This window comes from Oncorhynchus keta, chromosome 11 (assembly GCF_023373465.1).
Source record: "Oncorhynchus keta strain PuntledgeMale-10-30-2019 chromosome 11, Oket_V2, whole genome shotgun sequence".
NCBI lineage: Eukaryota > Metazoa > Chordata > Actinopteri > Salmoniformes > Salmonidae > Oncorhynchus > Oncorhynchus keta.
Window position 1 is genome coordinate 42,104,975 of NC_068431.1, and position 22,479 is coordinate 42,127,453.

The 22,479-nt window shown below is 45.3% G+C and overlaps 1 protein-coding gene across 14 annotated transcripts in view; it reads left to right on the top strand.

Annotated features, from left to right (window-relative positions):
* LOC118390287 (unconventional myosin-XVIIIa-like) overlaps positions 1-18,283 on the top strand; it is a 115,923-nt gene extending 97,640 nt beyond the window's left edge. For 11 of the 14 annotated variants that reach the window (XM_052457223.1, XM_052457225.1, XM_052457227.1 and 8 more), the window contains 8 exons: positions 1,955-2,038; positions 2,918-3,055; positions 3,740-3,925; positions 4,080-4,222; positions 4,741-4,785; positions 9,879-10,001; positions 10,739-12,212; positions 15,777-18,283. In XM_052457223.1, the coding sequence (XP_052313183.1) occupies positions 1,955-2,038; positions 2,918-3,055; positions 3,740-3,925; positions 4,080-4,222; positions 4,741-4,785; positions 9,879-10,001; positions 10,739-12,197 (2,178 nt within the window). In that variant the 3' untranslated portion in view covers positions 12,198-12,212; positions 15,777-18,283. The remainder of the gene's footprint in view (positions 1-1,954; positions 2,039-2,917; positions 3,056-3,739; positions 3,926-4,079; positions 4,223-4,740; positions 4,786-9,878; positions 10,002-10,738; positions 12,213-15,776) is intronic. The other 3 variants (XM_052457234.1, XM_052457226.1, XM_052457236.1) reach the window with 3 other exon arrangements.
* Positions 18,284-22,479: the final 4,196 nt, after the last annotated feature.

A 22,479-nucleotide genomic window follows, 5' to 3' on the forward strand; every position in this document is an offset into this window, starting at 1 on the left:
ATAACTATGACACATACTGTACATCCCTCTCAGCTACACAGCTTCTGGTCTGTAGACCTGCACTAAAGCTATGACACATACTGTACATCCCTCTCAGCTACACAGCTTCTGGTCTATAGACCTGCACTATAACTATGACACATACTGTACATCCTGTATATCCCTCTCAGCTACACAGCTTCTGGTCTATAGACCTGCACTATAACTATGACACATACTGTACATCCCTCTCAGCTACACAGCTTCTGGTCTATAGACCTGCACTATAACTATGACACATACTGTACATCCCTCTCATCTACACAGCTTCTGGTCTGTAGACCTGCACTATAACTATGACACATACTGTACATCCTGTATATCCCTCTCAGCTACACAGCTTCTGGTCTATAGACCTGCACTATAACTATGACACATACTGTACATCCCTCTCAGCTACACAGCTTCTGGTCTATAGACCTGCACTATAACTATGACACATACTGTACATCCCTCTCAGCTACACAGCTTCTGGTCTATAGACCTGCACTATAACTATGACACATACTGTACATCCCTCTCATCTACACAGCTTCTGGTCTGTAGACCTGCACTATAACTATGACACATACTGTACATCCTGTACATCCTCTCAGCTACACAGCTTCTGGTCTATAGGCCTGCACTATAACTATGACACATACTGTACATCCCTCTCAGCTACACAGCTTCTGGTCTATAGACCTGCACTATAACTATGACACATACTGTACATCCCTCTCAGCTACACAGCTTCTGGTCTGTAGACCTGCACTAAAGCTATGACACATACTGTACATCCCTCTCAGCTACACAGCTTCTGGTCTATAGACCTGCACTATAACTATGACACATACTGTACATCCTGTATATCCCTCTCAGCTACACAGCTTCTGGTCTATAGACCTGCACTATAACTATGACACATACTGTACATCCCTCTCAGCTACACAGCTTCTGGTCTATAGACCTGCACTATAACTATGACACATACTGTACATCCCTCTCATCTACACAGCTTCTGGTCTATAGACCTGCACTATAACTATGACACATACAGTACATCCCTCTCAGCTACACAGCTTCTGGTCTATAGACCTGCACTATAACTATGACACATACTGTACATCCCTCTCATCTACACAGCTTCTGGTCTATAGACCTGCACTATAACTATGACACATACTGTACATCCCTCTCATCTACACAGCTTCTGGTCTATAGACCTGCACTATAACTATGACACATACTGTACATCTCTCTCATCTACACAGCTTCTGGTCTATAGACCTGCACTATAACTATGACACATACTGTACATCCCTCTCAGCTACACAGCTGATTATTATACGTGACATCCATATTTAATAAAAAAAAATAACTCGATACAGTAATATGAAATCTGTATGTAAAACATTTACATTTGACATTTTTGCTCTTATTCAGAGTGACTTACAGTAAGGGTATTCATCTTTAAATGAAGATGGCTAGGTGGAACGACCACATATCACAGTAAAATATACGAGCAGCAGGTAGCCTCTCGACTAAGAGCGTTGGCCAAATCCCTGAGCCAAGTAGGTGAAACATCTGTTTGTGCCCTTGAGCAATGAAGCTCCAGTAAGTCTCTCTGGATAAGAGTGTCTGCTAAATGACAAATACAATGCAAAAAAATATGAACATTTCACTTGAGATAAACAATGTGTCTGTGTGTTTGTATATATAGCATTTAGCAAAAAATAAATAGAACATTTCAGACACATCTCAAATGTAGGAATTAAAAATGTGTAATATTTTACACACACCTGAAGGTACGCATAACCAATAATTGCTGATGAAAAAACACAAATGTAAAAAATTGGTGGATATACTGTTTTGGAAGTAAACTCTTCAAATACTGTAACTAACTAACTATCTCTGTGTGTTTGTGATGTGACAGTCTGCCAGAGACCTGGCCCAGATCAGTGACCTGCAGGCCCAGCTGGAGGAAGCCATGAAGGAGAAGCAGGAGATCCAGGACAAGGTAACTACACACTGCCATGGCTGCCTGCCATGGGAGCCCCAATCCCCCTGCCTGCCCCCACCCATCCCCATCTACTCACACATTCACCAGCCACTCAGAGGACATCATGCCCTCAGCACAATCATACAGGTTGTCCTACACCTACACCAGCACATTCACCTGGAGAGGATCAGAGCTCTGTCTGTTTGCTTACAGCCTGATCTTACCCCTCACTCTGCTTTGCTGTAAGGTAGTTTTAAGAGCTGCCACCAAAGGCAGCGATAGATGGCTATCTATCTATCTATTGTATCTATCTAAATCCTGTAGCCCTGCAGTGATTAACAGATCCACAATGAGAGGAACACTGTGTTCTTTAATGACATGAAAGGCCAGCTCTAAATCCTCCTTCTCTCAGATGCAAAGCTCCTCATTAGGAGCCCTGGTGCATTTTGGGTACTTTTAGTTAGTGTATGTCTTTCATCCTCTTATCAGATATGAGAAAAGTCTTAAGACGAAACAAGTTTGCAAAGCATTGATCTTATTCCCCTCCACAAAGCTGTGCAGTGGGATCTGTGATCGTTATTTAGGTCTGTAGAGGCTACTGGGGTTATCCTATCCTCGGCTTATTGGCTATTCACATCAGATAATACTAACATTAGAGGCAACAAAAATGCTGGCTAGATTCCCAACATTTCAGCCAGGGGGGATGCTATTCACAATGCAGATGAAGGGAAGAGGCGAAGGCATTTATTTTGGGCATAAACACATATCTGTTGAATGCAGGCCTAGTATTGATTATAGAAGAAGTAGAGGGAGGGTTGCATAGGGCAGAGTGGAGGTGTTCAGTGTGGTGTCATCAGTGCTTCAGTATGTCACTGTGTGTGTGTTGCCCCCCTCCAGTTGCAGTCCCTGCAGAGCCAGCTGGAGTTCCAGGAGCAGTCCATGGTGGAGAAGTCCCTGGTCAGCAGGCAGGAGGCCAAGATCCGTGAGCTCGAGACCAAGCTGGAGTACGAGAGGACGCAGATCAAACGCCTGGAGGTGAGACGGGAGGGGAAGAGGGATGGGAAGAGGGAGGGAAGGGGGAGGGAGGGAAGGGGAGAAAGAGTGAAAGGGGGAGAAGGAGGGAGGGAGGGGGAGAAGGAGGAAGGGAGTGGGAGAAGGAGGGAGGGAGTGGGAGAAGGAGGGAGGGAGGGGGAGAAGGAGGGAGTGAGTGAGTGAGTGAGTGAGTGAGTGAGTGAGTGAGTGAGTGAGTGAGTGAGTGGGAGGGAGGGAGGGAGGGAGGGAGGGAGGGAGGGGAGAAAGGGAGAAAGAGGGGGAAAGTGTGAGGGGGAGAAGGAGGGAGTGAGTGAGTGCGAGGGGGAGAGAGTGGGAGGGGAGAGAGTGGGAGGGAGGGGGAGGGAGTGTGTGTGTGAGAGCAAGAGAGAGGGGCTTGTATGTGGGAGGTAGAGGGCAAGCTGTGAGGCCACATTTTGGGTCATTAAACAAATGCTGTGAGGGACATATATTTTACGACAGCCATACTATCTTTCTCTGGCCAGCTGTGATTTCTGCACACCTGAGCTCAATTGGAAATTCTTAGTGACCTCAATTTGACCCTTCTCCAACTACATTAACCACACCAAAAACCTCAAAGTGAAATGTGCTCACTGCTCAGGCACCTATGCTGGATGTCTCAGCTGTGTTCTATGCGGTTCTGACCCAGTTCCATCTCCTCGTCCCCAGAGCCTTACAGGTCGTCTGAAGGAGAACCTGGAGAAGATGACGGAGGAGAGAGACCACCGCGTTAATGGAGAGAACAGGGAGAAGGAGCAGAACAAACGCATACAGAGACAGATGAGGGACATCAAAGAGGAGATGGTTGAGCTGTCCAAGAAGGAGGCCGAGGCCAGCCGCAAGAAGCACGAGCTGGTAAGGAAGAGGGCCCAGTCAGCAGAGTACTGACATTTGGACTGAACTCTCCTTGTTAGGTCATACAGGGCTAATATCCTCATTTAGGGTGGGGATGTCTTGGTTTACAGGGGTTTGGGGTGACAGTCACTTACTCTGCATCATGATCCATTAGGAAATGGACATAGAGAGTCTGGAGGCAGCCAATCAGAGTCTGCAGGCAGACCTCAAGCTGGCCTTCAAGAGGATTGGAGACTTGCAGGCCGCCATAGAGGATGAGATGGTCGACAGTGACGGTGACGATGACCTCGTGAACAAGTAGGTGCCCCCCTCTCTTCTTCAGTCAGAGGACAGATTCTCTTTGTAATAAAGTTGACAGAAAACAACTGCCTGTTATTTAATGTCTGTCCTGCTTTAATCCTGTTTCCTGATTCGTTGTTGGTTTGTCCTCTTGTTTAGCTGCCTGCTGAGGTCTCTTTTATTGGCATGTTCAGGGTTACACTACCTCTGAGGCCCAGTGAAATGAACACTGTTGCCATACAAGGCCTCTGAGAGTGAGTTTAGACTCCCTTTTAAACAATGAGGTCAGAGAGAGGATGAGTGAGCTGGTATTCTGAATCACTGCCCAAAACCGTACCTTATGGAGAGATGTTCATTAGATTTCCTGCAGCAAATTATTTTGAGCCCCCTTGTCTTCTTTTCACACACAATGAAGCTCTATCTATCCCGGGGCACACTACATCCCCGGTTGGGTTGGTCTCAAACTGTTAACTGTATTTCTCCTTTTCTGTTCCTCTCTCTTTCTCTTTGGTTTCCTCTCCCACTTCATCGCCCAGTTTACAAGACATGGTGACCAAGTATCAGAAACGAAAGAACAAAACGTAAGAACAGACAATGCATCCTTTCTTTTCCCATTATTGTTTTGCTTTCAAGGTTTTAAAATCCTCGTCCCACGAGAGAATGATGCTGTATTAGGGAGACGTTGCACTTCTGCTGTTTTAATGATGACATTTTGAGCGGAAGGAACTTAGTTCAAACTACTTTAAGATTAGCATCTCTACAAACCTAACTGTTTGCGGGATGCTCACCGCTGTGGAAAAAAAATGCTATCTATTTTTTTTATTTTTTTTATTAAACACGGTCATGGAATACCTGTCGATACTGCATCACTCTCCAATGAAATATCATGATCCATTGTCCCATTTTAGGCAACAACCATGGACCTTCATGCTATTTTACATTCATGCTTTTGAGGACCCACTAACTCATTTCACTGTGTTCAAGAGCATTGGTAGATTTCTATACAGTATAACCTATTAATAACAAAAGGTTGAGTCTTTGTTTACTTGTTTCCATCTCTCTGTGATGGAAGGTAGGTTTGCTCTCTGTAGAGTGTGGTTGGCTGAGCTGCTTGTTTCGCAGCGCCTAGCTTGCTCTACTCAAGTCACCGTGCTGTCTTAATCACTTTGGACTCGGACATAAAATCATTTATTCTAAAGCCCCATAATTAAAGTTAACATTCCATTTCCAGTGTAGCTCGTCATGTCTTGATGGAAGAATGCAAACGTGCGTCACAATTTTGAATGAAAGAGGGTGCTTTGTATGTGATTTGTAGTTAGTGTCTGCAGTTCATTTTCGCAGCATGTTTTATTTGTGTCAGTATTAACCTCTAATTGCTTGTTCCAAGAGAGAACACTTCGCTGCCCTGTGAGTCAATTTCTCTCATTGTTATTCATTCATTTGCCATCAGACAGGCGAGCTCATGTGATTCAGCACAGTGCACGGTGTCTGTCTGTACATCAGCATCAAGCTTGTGGATTCCTCACTTAGCTGTGCTCAAGAGAAAAGAAAGTGAATCACCATGGTTACTTAGGAGCAAATTTGTTCTCCCTTTTGATCTGTATGTAATAGCAGCAGCGAGCTAAACATTAATGGAAGAATTGATTTGCCATCGAATTGTGAAGGGAATGTTCTGCAGGATTAGGACTTATTTTTGATCTGGATTTGAGTAATTGCACCAATAAAAGGTGACAATGGTAGGAATGGTTTTTGTGTGCGTGTGAAGGGGATAACAAATGATGAATCGGTATGAAACCCTTGGACGTCTCTTTCCAGCTTATCTGAGATGTACTTTGAAACATTAAGAGGGAAGGAAGGGTGTCAACCTTTCCAGTGCACACTTCATTTTCAGGCAGTTCTTTATCCAATGTATCCTTTCATGGCCATAAGAAGATCACACAAACATATCCTGAACAGTACAGGCCTTTGAAGACCGTAGAGTATGTGAGTCTGTGTGTACACAGTGTACTGCAGCACACTGCTCAAATAACATGGATTTAATGGACCTGTCTCTGCCGTAATCAGTGAACAGTTTGACCATGATAGGAAATGCTGGGACCAAGAGGATGCAAGTGTAGAATACTGTAGACAGGAACCATCCCTATGGAGCTTCATGAGGATGTACTGTAGACAGGAACCATCGCTATGGAGCTTCATGAGGATGTACTGTAGACAGGAACCATCCTTATGGAGCTTCATGAGGATGTACTGTAGACAGGAACCATCCCTATGGAGCTTCATGAGGATCTACTGTAGACAGGAACCATCCTTATGGAGCTTCATGAGGATGTACTGTAGACAGGAACCATCCCTATGGAGCTTCATGAGGATGTACTGTAGACAGGAACCATCCCTATGGAGCTTCATGAGGATGTACTGTAGACGGGAACCATCCCTATGGAGCTTCATGATGATGTACTGTAGACAGGAACCATCCCTATGGAGCTTCATGAGGATGTACTGTAGACAGGAACCATCCCTATGGAGCTTCATGAGGATGTACTGTAGACAGGAACCATCCCTATGGAGCTTCATGAGGATGTACTGTAGACGGGAACCATCCCTATGGAGCTTCATGAGGATGTACTGTAGACAGGAACCATCCCTATGGAGCTTCATGAGGATGTACTGTAGACAGGAACCATCCCTATGGAGCTTCCTGAGGATGTACTGTAGACAGGAACCATCCCTATGGAGCTTCATGAGGATGTACTGTAGACGGGAACCATCGCCATTGGAGCTTCATGAGGTTGTACTGTAGACGGGAACCATCCCTATGGAGCTTCATGAGGATGTACTGTAGACAGGAACCATCCCTATGGAGCTTCATGAGGTTGTACTGTAGACGGGAACCATCCCTATGGAGCTTCATGAGGTTGTACTGTAGACGGGAACCATCCCTATGGAGCTTCATGAGGATGTACTGTAGACGGGAACCATCCCTATGGAGCTTCATGAGGTTGTACTGTAGACGGGAACCATCCCTATGGAGCTTCATGAGGATGTACTGTAGACAGGAACCATCCCTATGGAGCTTCATGAGGTTGTACTGTAGACGGGAACCATCCCTATGGAGCTTCATGAGGATGTACTGTAGACAGGAACCATCCCTATGGAGCTTCATGAGGATGTACTGTAGACAGGAACCATCCCTATGGAGCTTCATGAGGATGTACTGTAGACGGGAACCATCCCTATGGAGCTTCATGAGGATGTACTGTAGACGGGAACCATCCCTATGGAGCTTCATGAGGATGTACTGTAGACGGGAACCATCCCTATGGAGCTTCATGAGGATGTACTGTAGACAGGAACCATCCCTATGGAGCTTCATGAGGATGTACTGTAGACAGGAACCATCCCTATGGAGCTTCATGAGGATGTACTGTAGGTATGTGGGACAGAGCTATACAACCAGTGGAGGCCGATTGTCATAAGCGATTAATGTCAGGCTCTAAATTCTCTGTGCTTGTTTGCTCCCTGGAGCCTCAGCGCTGCTTAGCCAGTGGTGTGAGGCCAAAGACATAAATTGTGTGTGACACGATTTGCAAAGCACTCGATTACAAGGCGCCTCTGTCCCACAGCTGCTCCAGTGCAGGTGTTTGTGTGTTTCGGTCTGTGGGAAAAAGAGATTAGTTTTGCCTTGCATGTGGGAGACAGTCCGTAAACTATCTTTCCCCAGAAAGCTTTGTTTGATACATTGAAAATGAGAGAGACCCTAAATGACTGAGTCTAGTAAGGTAGCAAATGTCCATGTCCAGACGGCCACAATTTTTTGTGATTTATCAGGGGGTGTTGCAGCACCCTCAGCACCCCTACTTCCTGCCGCTATGTACTGTATGCCTCCATCCATTCTGAGAGCACATCTCTATCTCTATGCAGGTACATGGAACTGTGGTTCTGCACATGCAGAGAGGGGAGGCAACACAAACACTTTGTTCATGGAGACTTGATTGAATGTATGATATACCGCTGTATTGCTCTCTGCAGTGGGAGGCTTTAATAGCAGGCATGTAAATGTGAGCAGGACGATGCAGCCCAGCGGTCTATACCATTAAAGAAAGCCATCATCTGAGACCTCTTTGAATAAGATGCACTATGTTGGCTCATGATAAGCACTTTGCATCCTGTTCCACAGCCTTGCCAGATAAGCTGGTCAAAGAAGAAAGGAAACCTGTCCTTTGCTTTTGGTGTTTATCACTCGTCTCAAAATAGTGCCATTTCGATTGATGTCACGTCACAACAGACGCTGGAATTGTTGTTTGGATTGATGCAGAGACTGAATGTTGTTGGTTATGATCCAAATTGTTGCTCTTTTCTGTCAATGTTCATGTATAGTTCATTCTGGTACTAGAAACAAATGAACACTGCTAGGCTTAATTGTTCCCAGACACGTTTGTCCATTACCTAAGACTTTAGCCCCTGTGGGTGGCCCCCTCACCTCTCCTACTCCCCTGTCCGTCCCCCTCTCCCCTCACCTCTCCTACTCCCCTGTCCCTCTCCCCTCACCTCCCTACTCCCCTGTCCGTCCCCCTCTCCCCTCACCTCTCCTACTCCCCTGTCCCTCTCCCCTCACCTCTCCTACTCCCCTGTCCGTCCCCCTCTCCCCTCACCTCTCCTACTCCCCTGTCCGTCCCCCTCTCCCCTCACCTCTCCTACTCCCCTGTCCGTCCGTCCGTCCCCCCCGTCCATCAAGCAACAGATGCATAATACAGTGTCAGAGAAGCTTCACCTCTGCAGGATTGAGGAACAGATGAATCAGGATGGAAATGCTCCCGCCGACCTTTCCCAAGCGTGATCTAATATAATTTCTCCTCGGGTTCCCTCCAGTATCTGTTTACTGCTTGTTATTGTCAAGGCCAGGACTAGAGGGCCATCTCTTCGGCTCAGCCCCAATAACAATCTACATCAACAGGCCGCGCTCAGCCACTCGCCACAGACATCCTAAAAGCCTTGCTATGGCCACAGAGTTAATTACGCCTTCATGAGCTCCATTCATTTGCATTCCGCTGTGCTCGGAGGCACCATGACTCGTTTCGCTCGACCGCCCCCCATCATAAGTGATTATACATTTAACAGGGGAAGAGAAAGCACTCAGGACTATACACATTCATATTTATGGATGCACCAATATCTAATATCATTTTTTTTCTCTATTTCAAACGAGGCTTCTTGGTTTTTCATCAAACTTACTTTGGCCAACTTTAGCTTTGTGGCTGATATTTTTTTGTATCAATATCCAGGAAGTAGCAGAGTCCAACACTAGATTTTGACTGGTAAACTAGTTTGCGACTGGGTGCAAAATTCTAGGTCTGTCATCGCTCTACGTTAACAGACTGCTGTTGTCTTCCTAAACCTTGTTGTGACTGTCTGCCTTTGCATTGCTCAATCCCAGGTTACTGTCACAATGAATGGAATACAGATGCTGTCTGACTAACTAAATCAGAAAGCTGTTATCTTTATGACATTCAAAACATAGGATTTGTCTGTGTTGTACTTCCTGTCCAAACCAACAGGTTTCCTCTATGGTGGATCCTCGCTAACCCTCCCAGATGACTCTTTTTAAACAGCTCTGCCTCCTGCCAACACCAACAGCAACATAACAACACTGTTTGCTCTCCTGTCTTCCTCACAGTGGTGACGAGTCGGACACGGACTCAGAGGTGGAGGACCGTGTGGACGGGGTCAAGTCCTGGCTGTCCAAGAATAAGGGCTCCACCAAGACTCTGTCAGACGAGGGCAGTCTGAAGAACTCCAGGTCAGTCTTGTCTTGACTTGTCTGTCTATCAGCCTCCTCAGTCGACAGCCTCCTCATTATGTTATCATCCCCCTTCCTTCTGGCTGGGCCCTGATAAAGCAGTGATGGCTTCCTCAATCTCATCCCATTTCTATATGAGTTTACCCTGCTGAGAGCTAAAGAGCCCAGGATTAGCTGAGGCAGGGTGGAATGGAAGGGTGAGTATTTCATGAGATTAGGTGTCATTTCTCTCTGCCTTCCTGTCATCCCTCTAATGACAGCAGCCGGCACAGCAGAGGGAAGAGGGATACGGGTGCTGTGCTGCCTGTCAGATTTATTGAAGTGGCCCAAGGCCAGCTGGCAAACCTGCTAAATGGCCCCTCTCTCTGCTCTGCCTGAGATGAATGCATTTCCTCCCCCCTGGCAGACAGCACAGGATAGCCCCAAATATATACCTGCTCTTTTTGACGAGCTTTAGCAGATCGACTCACAACTTAACTTTCCTTATTACACTCACTTCAGAGGACAAAGTGTCATCAGGAACTTCAGTTAGATGCTGCTGGAATATTTGGGGAATGTTGACAAGCATTCTACACTTCAGGGATTCAATCATATGTATTTCATCCTTCTGAACTTTTAATTTCATAATTTCATTGTCTGTAAATTCTCATATTTTCTCTCTCTATGTTTCTCTGTGTCTCTGTTGATTGTTTCCATGGTGTTCTTGTTCCTACACCCTCCTCTTCATGGCATCTCAGATATGCAGTGAATGTAGATGCCAAGGGAGGCAAAGAGGTTAAGGAGATTACAGAAGGTAGCAAGGAAGGCAAAGAAGTAGACAGCAGATCGGTGTCTGTGATGAGTTCCCTTAGCTACAGGAAGCGTTCCAACCTGAAAGACTCCATTGGAGGCCAGGGGGACGAGAGCTCCCTCTTCAGTACGCTAAAAGAACAGTCCGACACCCCGGACCGCTCCTCCCTACGCAAGGCCAAGTCTAAGTCTACAGACCAGGATGACAGGAAGAAGTCACAAGATGATGATGACCGTGGTTCGGTCATCTCCCAGGCCTACTCTGAGGCCACCAGCAGGGCCAGGAAGGGTCTGGAGCGCCGCTGGGCCCCACACAGCCCTGACTTTGACAAGGACTCCATGGTGTCCTCCCTGGCCCCTAGCAGGTCCAGCCGTAGAGCCATGCCAAACATGGATGATGACAATATGTCCACCATTAGCAGCATCACCAGTGTTAGTCGTACCAGCCCTCGTGGCCTGCGGCGTAGCACCTCCTGGAAGGATGATGGGCGTAGCGATTCATACGGGACCTCGGTCAGCCCCAGCATGAGCAGGCGCACTGGGGGTCGCAGCCCAGGCAGCGTGAGCAAGGCTGACTCCCGTATATCTGTGGCCCGCAGCAGCCGACTCAGTGAGTTCGGCCTGCGCATGGACGACGATGATGATGCTCTGAGCATGGCCTTCAGTCAGGGAACCTCTGCCTACAGCCCCCACTCCCAAGGCCGCAGCTTCTCCACCCCGGCCCAGCCTCGCTCCTCTGACGACAACCCCCCAGACATCTCTGACATTAAGGCTGTCACCCACCGCAACTACCTTGACCCTGACCTGGAGAAGGCTATCAACGAGGTCCTCAGCTTCAAGCCCATCAAGTTCAAACGCAGCAAACTGGACGAGTCTGACGACGAGGAAGAGAATGAGGTAAATAAAGATGAGGATGACCGGAACAGTGTGAAGGGGGATGACGAGGGTCGGGGCCGTAGTGCATCCAGCGTGCGTCGCTCAGCGTCTGGCTCGGCAGTGGACTACAGCACCAGGTCCTCCAGCAGCTTCAGCTCCCACAGCACCAGCAGCTCCAGCTCCCGCAGAGGCAAGGCCAGGAAGAAGAGCTCCTCAGACAGCTCCTCAGACTCCGATGACCGCCACAGCAGGAAGAGCTCCAAGAAGAAGGGAAAGAAGTCCAGGAAGGGCTCCAGGAAGAAAGAGAGCGAGTCTGAATCTTCCTCTTCGGAGTCCTCCTCTTCCTCCAGCTCGGCCTCCACCGTCTCCTACCGCAGCTCCAACAGTGTGAAGAGAGGTCCAGCCCGCCCTGCCTCAGATGAGGAAGATGCCGCTGAACAGAGACCCCCAAGTAAGAAGGATGAGAAGAAAAAGAAGAAGAAGATGGACAGCATGGTGATGAAATATCTCTACAAGCCTGATAGTGACTAAAGCCCCTGGCCAGCAGTAGGTGATGCCTGGGAATGGAGTGAAAGCACGGTGTGACTAACCAAGCATGTTGACTTTATAGTATAGAACAAGAAGGCCCGCACACTGTTAAAGCTCCCAATTCACCACTTTATTGACAAGGTTTCCATCCGAAATGGATTTTTGTCAGGTCAAACACACTGAGTGTTCACATCCCAAAACATCCACATTTCACCTCACATGACCATTGCGGACATGACACATGGTGGGTGCAACGAACATTTGTATATCTCTAATAATGAAATAACAATGAGATGGGTGCATGGAATGGTTCCAGAACATAATAAATATCGTCACAACATTCGCTCTGAGATACATTGGCATCGAACATGTCATGACTCCCAGGTGGAGCCGAGATACTGATAATCTATTGTTGAGAAGAGAATTGTATTGGATTCACTGTTTGTGTACCATGTCTCCTCGAGGTCTGAATCAAGAGTTTGATGTCAGACCACTTCTTGCCTGAGTATGTCACTTAACTTTGATTTGTCTTGCCTTCCAGGTTACCCACTTTGTCATTTTGTAAATATTTATTAAGAGCACTCGGTGTGTTTGACCTGACGAAGATCCCATTTCGGATGGAACCTTGTCAATCAAGTGCTGTTCTATACTATTATTCTTTATTAGCCCAGCCCCTATGTTTTTTTAAGGATGTGCGTATGACCACAAAGTTATTTTATAGCATTATTACCATCAACATGTGTGTCTGATTTCTTTACTTACTTATTCATTTGACATAAACACAAGTTTATTCCATAAGTGTTCCTCCACTCGATGTGTATCTGGGTTGATGTGAAAAACCACAACGCCTTTCTTTCTGAATTGTAGTGATGACTCATGACCATTGCTAGATGAAACATGTGTTGTGGCGCCAGGTTCCCGTCCCTGAGCAAATAAAACAGGACACATAATTGTCTCTGCATGTTAACCCTTCACACTCGTGGGAGTTGGCCTCTATAGATGAGGCGAAATTGAGATACTTCTTACAGAAGAAAATAGGAAAAGCATATGAATGAAATTGTAACGTTTGAAAGGAACTGTTGAAAGAGGAAATGATTAGACCAAAGGCGAGGTCACAACATCTGACACAAGACTGAATCCAAATATTACACTGTTGATTTTATGTTTTACATTGACTGTACTTTTTTGGTGCATTTGTTGGTAAAGAAATCTGAAGATATAGTCTAGATACATTATGCACATGATAAGAATATTCCTGGAAAATGTGAGGTAGATGCGACATAAGACAAAAAACAAAGACACGGGTTTGAGAGGACTATCTGGTCTCTCCAAAGTGTGCACAGTTCCTAAGCAATTTCAATGCACTTTCATGACTCATAAAAGAGTCTTCAACTATAAGGTGTTTTTTGAGCTCTCCTAGCTGTGCCGTTGAGGAACTAGGGCAAGCACACTTGTAGTTGTTTTGTTTGGAACACAACCCTGCATCCCGCAATTACACAGTTACTGTTGTTTACGCAAACCAAAAATCACAATCTAGGTCAGGTGGGCAGTTTTTGAAAGTCTGTTCTATTGCCAAAATGACTAGGTAAGTTATAAAATATGAGATTACAGAGTTAGGCTTTCACAGTGCAATTCAGGCAAACCGATGATAGTGGGTGGGCTGCTGCAAATGTTCTTCACAATAGACAAACGGGCTCTTTCTGTTCAGAACAACCCAGGGTTATGATGCCATGTCATCTTGTAACTGTACATCAAACATAGTGATCAGAAACTTTGACACTGCGTATGACTTGAGCTTTCGGATGTGGAAATGTGAAGTGCACGTTTGGATTCACCAGTGTTGCGCTTGCTTTTATGACATCAAAGCGGTATTCATTATAATCCACAACTTCTCATCTTTCAAAACACATAACCATCTTAATTTATAGCATTTCCCGCACTCCCGACAACAAAACATGTGCCCCCCAAAAAGTTGCCAAATTAGCAGGAGGGATGGGGACAACATCTTTTTGTGCGAGGTGCTCAAGTTTAAAATGGCTGTCATGCGAAGAGCCAGAGCTTTGACGTCAGGTACAGTATAGCATGTCACTGTATGGCCACTGCGTTCCAATTTAGGCGTTTATCTGTGCCTAAATCTTCCATTTTCAACCCGTATACGGGTACGAGTGCAAAGGGACAATAGAGATTTCTTCCCTAAACATGGTGCTTGGTGATGGTGAGGAAGCTAACTGCATGTTGGTGCACATATTAATAGACAAGCATCCATCAAGCATGGCCACTTTAAATGTGCTCCCTCCGGGCCTCAACAAGACATAACTGTAGACCTGATTGAACATGAACACTAATTACTGCATTCGCATATATCCACCATGTATTTAATATGCTGGATTGAGGGGAACCGTTTACATACGGTAGGTCCGTTACTTCAACAGCATGACAATAATAATAGAAACAAGTGGGCAGAGTCACTTGGTCTGAAGAGGTGGTGTTACTCAGCTTTCCTGCAGAGTCTGCGTGCCACACTACATGGCCAAAAGTAGATGGACACCCCTTCAAATGAGTGGATTTGGCTACTGGTGTATAAAATCGAGCACACAGCCATCCAATCTATACAGACAAACATTGGCAGTAGAATGGCCTGTACAGAAGAGTTCAGTGACTTTCAACATGGCACTGTCATAGGATGCCACCTTTCCAATATGTCAGTTCCTGAAATGTCTGCCCCTGCTAGAGCTGCCCCGGTCAACTGTAAGTGCTGTTATTGTGAAGCGAAATTGTCTAGCATCACAATGCCCCCGTGCGCAAAGCAAGGTCCACACAGAAATGGTTTGTCGAGATCATTGTGGCCTGCACAGAGCTCTAACCTGAACCCCATTGAACACATAATGCCATTGTGGCTGAATTGAAGCAAGTCCCTGCAGCAATGTTCCAACATCTAGTGGAAAGCCTTCCCAAAAGAGTAGAGGGGGACCAACTCCATATTAATGGCCATGATTTTGGAATGAGATGTTTGATGAGCAGGTGTCCACATACTTTTGGTCATGTAGTGTATAGTCACTGTACCACTGCTTTGTGTTAGCCCCCGAAGGGTAATGACAGCGTAAACCAGAATGCTAAACTGTCCTACCTTGGACCCTTTCTATTTTCAGCCTGTCCTTCCATCTCACCATATGGCGATTATGAAAGCTTCAAGATAAATGAATATAACACTGGACAAACCTGAGAAAAAACACAGGTCCACATTCTGATTTTGAAAACCTTTACTGTTTTTTGTGCATGAAACTAGTGTTGTGGATCTAGTAATGTTGCAGTGTTTTGGTTTGTTTGGCTATTGGCAGCCATGCATGATCTTTGCTCCAGCATTGTTTGTTACTTTGAAGGGGGTAATGTGCTGCGTTTCTATTCAAGCAGCTTATACTGCTGACCATGGCCCTGACCCGCGGAGGAAGATGGAGTCAGTAGGCTTGATATGTGACCTGTGACCTCTGCAAATCTCAAGCACCCATAGATTGCAGGCAGGGTTCAATTCAGCAGCGTTTCTCCTATATAAAAAGCTCTCTCTTCTCCTCTCTCCTCCCACAGCCCTCCTCTGTACCGGAGACACCTCAGTGAAGAGGACAAAGAGGAGACGCGTTCGAGCAGACACTCCCTGAAGGAAAGTGACAGTGATAGCAAGCTGGCAGAGTCCACAGCGTAACAGAGACGGTCACATCTCTCACTACCACCACCATCCTACACGAACACACCTGAGACAGATATAATGCTTTATTTAATCAAAATGCACCTCCCCATACCATCCTCATTTGAACATCGGTGAGCAATGCTAGCTAGAACCAGATGCAAGAACAGCGGAAGGTCAGAGTGCACATACTGTGGAACTCGCCGTGGTTCAATCTAAATGGAATGTGGCATAGCCATTTTCTGTGGCTACTAAGAGCTTTGAAGAATTCTTTACAGGGTGATTTGGAAAAGGGAAATTCCATCATAGAATCTTACAGCATAGTGGCCACCTCAGCTCTGCAGCTTTGAATCAATATAAGTATAGAGCTTAGCACCAATGGCATATTTTAAGATATATCTGTAGAGCTTATTACCACTGGCTTATTTAAGAGAACTGCTTTTCATAGGCTAACTTATGCTCCTGCTGTCATCTGTTGTTTGAGGACTGGAGAGCTTGTGGTTTATTCAAATGACTGTAGCAGGATCGGTTTAAGTCTCCCTTACAATGTGACCTCTCACTGCAGGCCCATATGCCTGACAGTCCAGCTTATCCTCCTTAGCACTTAGAAATGCCATTGTCTCCTCTACATGTGTTCGGACTGTCTCTGGTCATGCGTTTCAAACAATATTTAGCCAATATCAGTAACTAGAAGAAAGACTTATCTTGTTTCGAGACTGTTTTGTTTTTCTATCAATGTTGGAAAGTATGGTTCTTATTGAACGGGAGGGGGAGCTGCTTTGAGGGAAAAGGATTGGATCTACTACATTTGCATACAGTAGTTCATGCTGGAATGGTTTTTGGTCTTGCTCGTTTAAAGCTCTGCCATGCTTTTGTCTCCTCGTGTCATGTCTGTTGGTTTTCAAAGGGAATATATTTACTATCTGTTGTGACGGGGGGCTTTCTAGGGATATTCATCTTTCAAGATACACATGCGCTGGATATAAAAAAGAATAATAATTAAATCTTCTTATTTTTTTGACAAATGGCCTAAGTGCTATAAGCCCACCTCCCTTATGGGGAAAAACCTGTATGCGACAAAAGTTATAATGTATTCTGAACGAAAATATAAACGCAACATGTGAATTGTTGGTATCATGATTTCATGAACTGAAATAAAATATCCCAGAATTTTACCAAATCCACAGAAAACTTATCTCTCTCAAATCTTGAGATTTCTCCCATTTTTTTTATATCCCTGTTAGTGAGCATTTCTCCTCTGCCAAGAGAATCCATCCACCTGACAGATGTGGCATATCAAGAGGCCGATTAAACAGCATGATCATTACACAGGTGCACCTTGTGCTGCGCAATATAAATGGCTCTAAAATGTGCACAACACAAGGTTTTGAAGGAGTGTGCAATTGGCATGCTGACTGCAGGAATATCCACCAGAGCTGTTGTCAGAGAATTTAATTTCTCTACCATAAGCTGCCTCCAATGTTGTTTTAGAGAATTTGGCAGTATGTCCAACAGACCACATGTAGCCACGCCAGCCCAGGACCTCCACATCTGGCTTCTTCACCTGCTGGATCGTTTGAGACCAGCCACCCGGACAGCTAAGGAGTATTCCTGTCTGTAAAAAAAAAACACTTTTGTGTAGAAAAAATCATTCTAATTTGCAGTGCCTTGCTCTCCAGTGGGTGGGCCAATCTCTCATAGGCCCAACCACGGCTGCGTCCCTGCCCAGTCAGGTGAGGGACAACTTATTTCAATTGACTGATTTCCTTATATGAACTGTAACTCAGTAAAAATTTTGAAATTGTTGCATGTTGCGTTTCATATTTTTGTTCAGTATAAATCCTCTGAGATCCCTGGAAGAATTTGCTCATGTAGGATACACTATCTGTATTTGGCCTTACTGAGTGACAATGATATCCTTTAGATTAACGTGACCTAATTAATTTATATAAATATGCAAATGTTGTATCTCTATGTAGAATAGTGTGGTGACGGGTGCTTGCGTATGTACACAAGTGTATATCTGTGTGTGTCTCCATGTTTCCGTTGCTTCTATCTGTTCATGTGTGTGGGACAGACTATTTGCATATATTTTCTTGTTTTCACACTTCTAGTTTTTTTTATGCATTAGGTACGAATATAATACAGAACACTGGACACTTTGTCAATGCTTCTGAGTTGGGATTTGTTAAAAATATGTATGTTGAATGTTTGTTTTTGCATCTGAATAGGCATTGTTGGCTTTCCAAAATATTAATATATAACATGTTTGAAATTGATTGTATATTCATCATAGCTTTTCACAGGTTTGTTTATTTTCATGATATTGAACAATTGACCACTTGTGATAGGAATGCTTTTTTTGGCATGAATTTGAATGTAAATAAATGCAGGGGTTTGTTTACAGTAATATTGTGTCTTATTGCATGGTGGAATGGTAATACGGTTATAGTTTGGAGCTGAATTAGTCATCATACGGAAATGTTTGGATGGAAATAAGGCAAGTTATTTATTGAAAACAGCAGGAACATTTTACTGATGTGCTCTACTGAAGTGTTTTTCCTCATCTCCTCAAGTGCATCACTTGATCACACCATCCATCTTCCCCCTGTAGAGGAGAGGGAAAACAAACACAATTGAAATTAATAATTACAACCAGACACCAGACAAATGTATGAACACTGCTCACACTCACTACTATGCAACTAGATCATCTTACATTAAGCTAAAAGGGCTCAATTAAATCAGATTTGCGTCATTATTTCTATAAAGCCTACACACGTTCTGAACACCTAATGTTAGTGGGAGGGGTGTGGCTGCTCACCCATTTGACAGCTCCAAAGCAGTTACACCTCTGACACCACCAAAACATTAGCTATGCGGGTGTCGGCTTTCGCCGGTTAACGATCTGATTGAATCTAGGCCTAAACGTGGTACATTTCCATCAACAAAAGCAATCAATAAGAAACAAACTTGACAATCAGGCATTGTGTTAGAGAAGTGAGGCTTACATAGATGCTAAGTAACTAATGAGTATAGCGTAGTACATTTGTTGACATTCAGACTAACTTTGATGTTCAAACGAATCCCCTGTTTAGTATCTCGAATCCCCCATCAACCCAATCTGGAATCCTCTATACCTCGAACCGTTCTGTGCTGCACCCTATGAAGGGGAGATGTCCCCATAATCTGACTAGTGTGAGTCTGAGTGGATGTGTGTCTGTCTTTACTTCAATCCTTTCCACTGAGTGGCAGATTAAATTCTCCTGGTTTCACCTCTTCGGCAGTAACGTTGTTACATAACCCGGTGGAGGGGGGTGGGGGGTCAGCCTAACAAAGGCAGGCAGCGCTTTTAGCTGAGCTCTTTAGTTGTTTACCAAATCATATTTTATTTGTCACATTCGCCAAATACAACAGGTGTAGAAATGCTTACAAGCCCTTTAACCAACAATGCTTTAAGAAGTTAAGAAAAAAGTGTTAAGTAAAAAATTGAAAATAAAAGTAAATAATTAAACAGCAGCAGTAAAATAACAATAGCGAGGCTATATAAGTCGCTCTGGATAAGAGTGTCTGCTAAATGACTTAAATGTAATGTAAATGTATATACAGGGGGTACCGGTACAGAGTCAATGTGCAAAATGTACATGTAGGTAGAGTTAAAGTGACTATGCATAGATAATGAACAGAGAGTAGCAGCAGCGTAAAAGAAGGTTCTGGGTAACTCTTTGATTAGCTGTTCAGGTCTCTGACCTCCCTATAGGCTGTCTCATCATTGTTGGTGATCAGGCCTACCACTCTTGTGTCATCTGCAAACTTGATGATGGTGTTGTAGTCGTGCCTGGCCATGCAGTCCTGAGTGAACAGGGAGCACAGGAGGGACTGATCAAACACTCCTGAGGGGCCTCCGTGTTGAGGATCAGCGTGGCAGATGTGTTGTTGAAGTGTCAGTGGTGACACTTGCCAGATGGTCAGCGCATGCTCGGAGTACACGTCCTGGTAATCTGTCTGGCCATGCGGCCTTGTGAATGTTGACATGTTTAAAGGTCTTACATCGGCTACGGAGAGCGGGATCACACAGTCGTCCGGAACTGCAGATGCTCTCATGCATGCTTCAGTGTTACTTGCCTTGAAGCTAGCATATAAGTAATTTAGCTCGTCTGGTAGGCTCGTGTCACTGGGCAGCTCGCAGCTGTGCTTCCCTTTGTAGTCTGTAATAGGTTGCAAGCCCTGCCACATTCAACGAGCTTCTGAGCCGGTGTAGTACGATTCAATCTTAGTCCTGTATTGATGCTTTGCCTGTTTGATGGATCGTCGGAGGGCAAAGTGTGATTTCTTATAAGATTCCAGGTTAGAGTCCCGCTCCTTGAAAGCAGAAGCTCTACCCTTTAGCTCAGTGAGATATTTGCCTGTAATCCATGGCTTCTGGTTGGGGTATGTTTGTACGATCACTGTGGGGATGACATCGTTGAGGCACTTATTGATGAAGCCAGTGATGTGGTGTACTCCTCAATGCCTTTGGAAGAATCCCAGAACATATTCCAATCTGTGTTAGCAAAACAGTCCTATAGCTTAGCATCTGCTTCATCTGACCACTTTCTTATTGACCGAGTCCCTTGTGCTTCCTGCTTTAGATTTTGCTTGTAAGCAGGAATCAGGAGGATAGAGTTATGGTCAGATTTGCCAAATGGAGGGTGAGGGAGAGCTTTGTCTGCATCTCTGTGTGAGGAGTAAAGGTGGTCTAGAGTTATTTTTCTTCTGGTTGCACATTTACATTTACATTTACATTTAAGTCATTTAGCAGACGCTCTTATCCAGAGCGACTTACAAATTGGTGCATTCACCTTATGACATCCAGTGGAACAGCCACTTTACAATAGTGCATCTAAATCTTTTAAGGGGGGTGAGAAGGATTACTTTATCCTATCCTAGGTATTCCTTAAAGAGGTGGGGTTTCAGGTGTCTCCGGAAGCTGGTGATTGACTCCGCTGTCCTGGCGTCGTGGGGGAGTTTGTTCCACCATTGGGGGCCAGAGCAGCGAACAGTTTTGACTGGGCTGAGCGGGAACTGTACTTCCTCAGTGGTAGGGAGGCGAGCAGGCCAGAGGTGGATGAACGCAGTGCCCTTGTTTGGGTGTAGGGCCTGATCAGAGCCTGGAGGTACTGAGGTGCCGTTCCCCTCACAGCTCCGTAGGCAAGCACCATGGTCTTGTAGCGGATGCGAGCTTCAACTGGAAGCCAGTGGAGAGAGCGGAGGAGCGGGGTGACGTGAGAGAACTTGGGAAGGTTGAACACCAGACGGGCTGCAGCGTTCTGGATGAGTTGTAGGGGTTTAATGGCACAGGCAGGGAGCCCAGCCAACAGCGAGTTGCAGTAATCCAGACGGGAGATGACAAGTGCCTGGATTAGGACATTTAACATGCTGGTAAAAATGAAGTAAAATGGATTTAAGTTTCCCTGAATTAAAGTCCCCAGCCACTAGGAGCGCTGCTAGATGAGCGTTTTCCTGTTTTCTTACGGCCTTATACAGCTGGTTGACTGCGGTCTTAGTGCCAGCATCGGTTTGTGGTGGTAAATAGACGGCTACGAAAAATACAGATGAAAACTCTCTTGGTAAATAGTGTGGTCTACAGCTTATCTTGAGATAATCTACCTCAGGTGAGCAAAACCTCGAGACTTCCTTAGATTTCGTGCACCAGATGTTGTTTACAAAATACATAGAATGCCACTCCTGGTCTTACCAGAGGCCGCTGTTCTATCCTGCCAAAAAAGCTTAAAACATGCCAGCTGTATGTTATTCATGTCGTCGTTCAGCCACGACTCTGTGAAACACAAGATATTACAGTTTTTAATGTCCCGTTGGTAGGATATACATGATCATAGTAAGTCTATTTTATTATCGATTGATCGTACGTTGGCTAATAGGACCGACGGTAAAGGTGGATTACCCTCTCGGTGACGGATCCTTACAAGGCACCCGGGCCTTCGTCTTCCATAACTCCATCTCTTTCTCCTGCGAATGATGGGGATGAGGGCCTTGTCGGATGTCTGAAGTAAATCCTTCTCGTCTGTCTTGTTAAAGAAAAAGTATTCCTCCAGTACGGGGTGAGTAATCCTTAGTGCTACAACAACTGTTATTTGAGTTTCACTCGCTGTCGTGGCCCCCCGTAGCTCTCTATTGCAATGAGTCGATATGCTGCCACACCATGTTACTAGGGCCACACTTGAAGTATTCAGTGACCTTGCATTTGACACTGCTGTTGGCTCTGCTGTCTAGACTATGCTGTCCAAGTTCACCCAGGAGATTGGGTTCATTCATTCTAAAGTGTGATGCCACTGAATGATAGGGGATTAGTTTCTCACCCAGCAGGTGTTGACGTGTTGCATTCCATTTGATCAGGGGACATTTCCACATTTTGCCCTTTGGATGGAGCCCCCTCTCTCAGGCAATACGGCCTGCCGGGGTACAGGCAGGCAGAGGAGGGGATGTTTCTTAACTCAGGCCTCGTCCTCTGTGATTAGTGCGTACAGTTTTCCACAGGCAGCCTTCTGTCAATAACAGGATGATTGGAGGCGCTAGGATACCGCCTGCAGGGACCAGGTGAGGAAG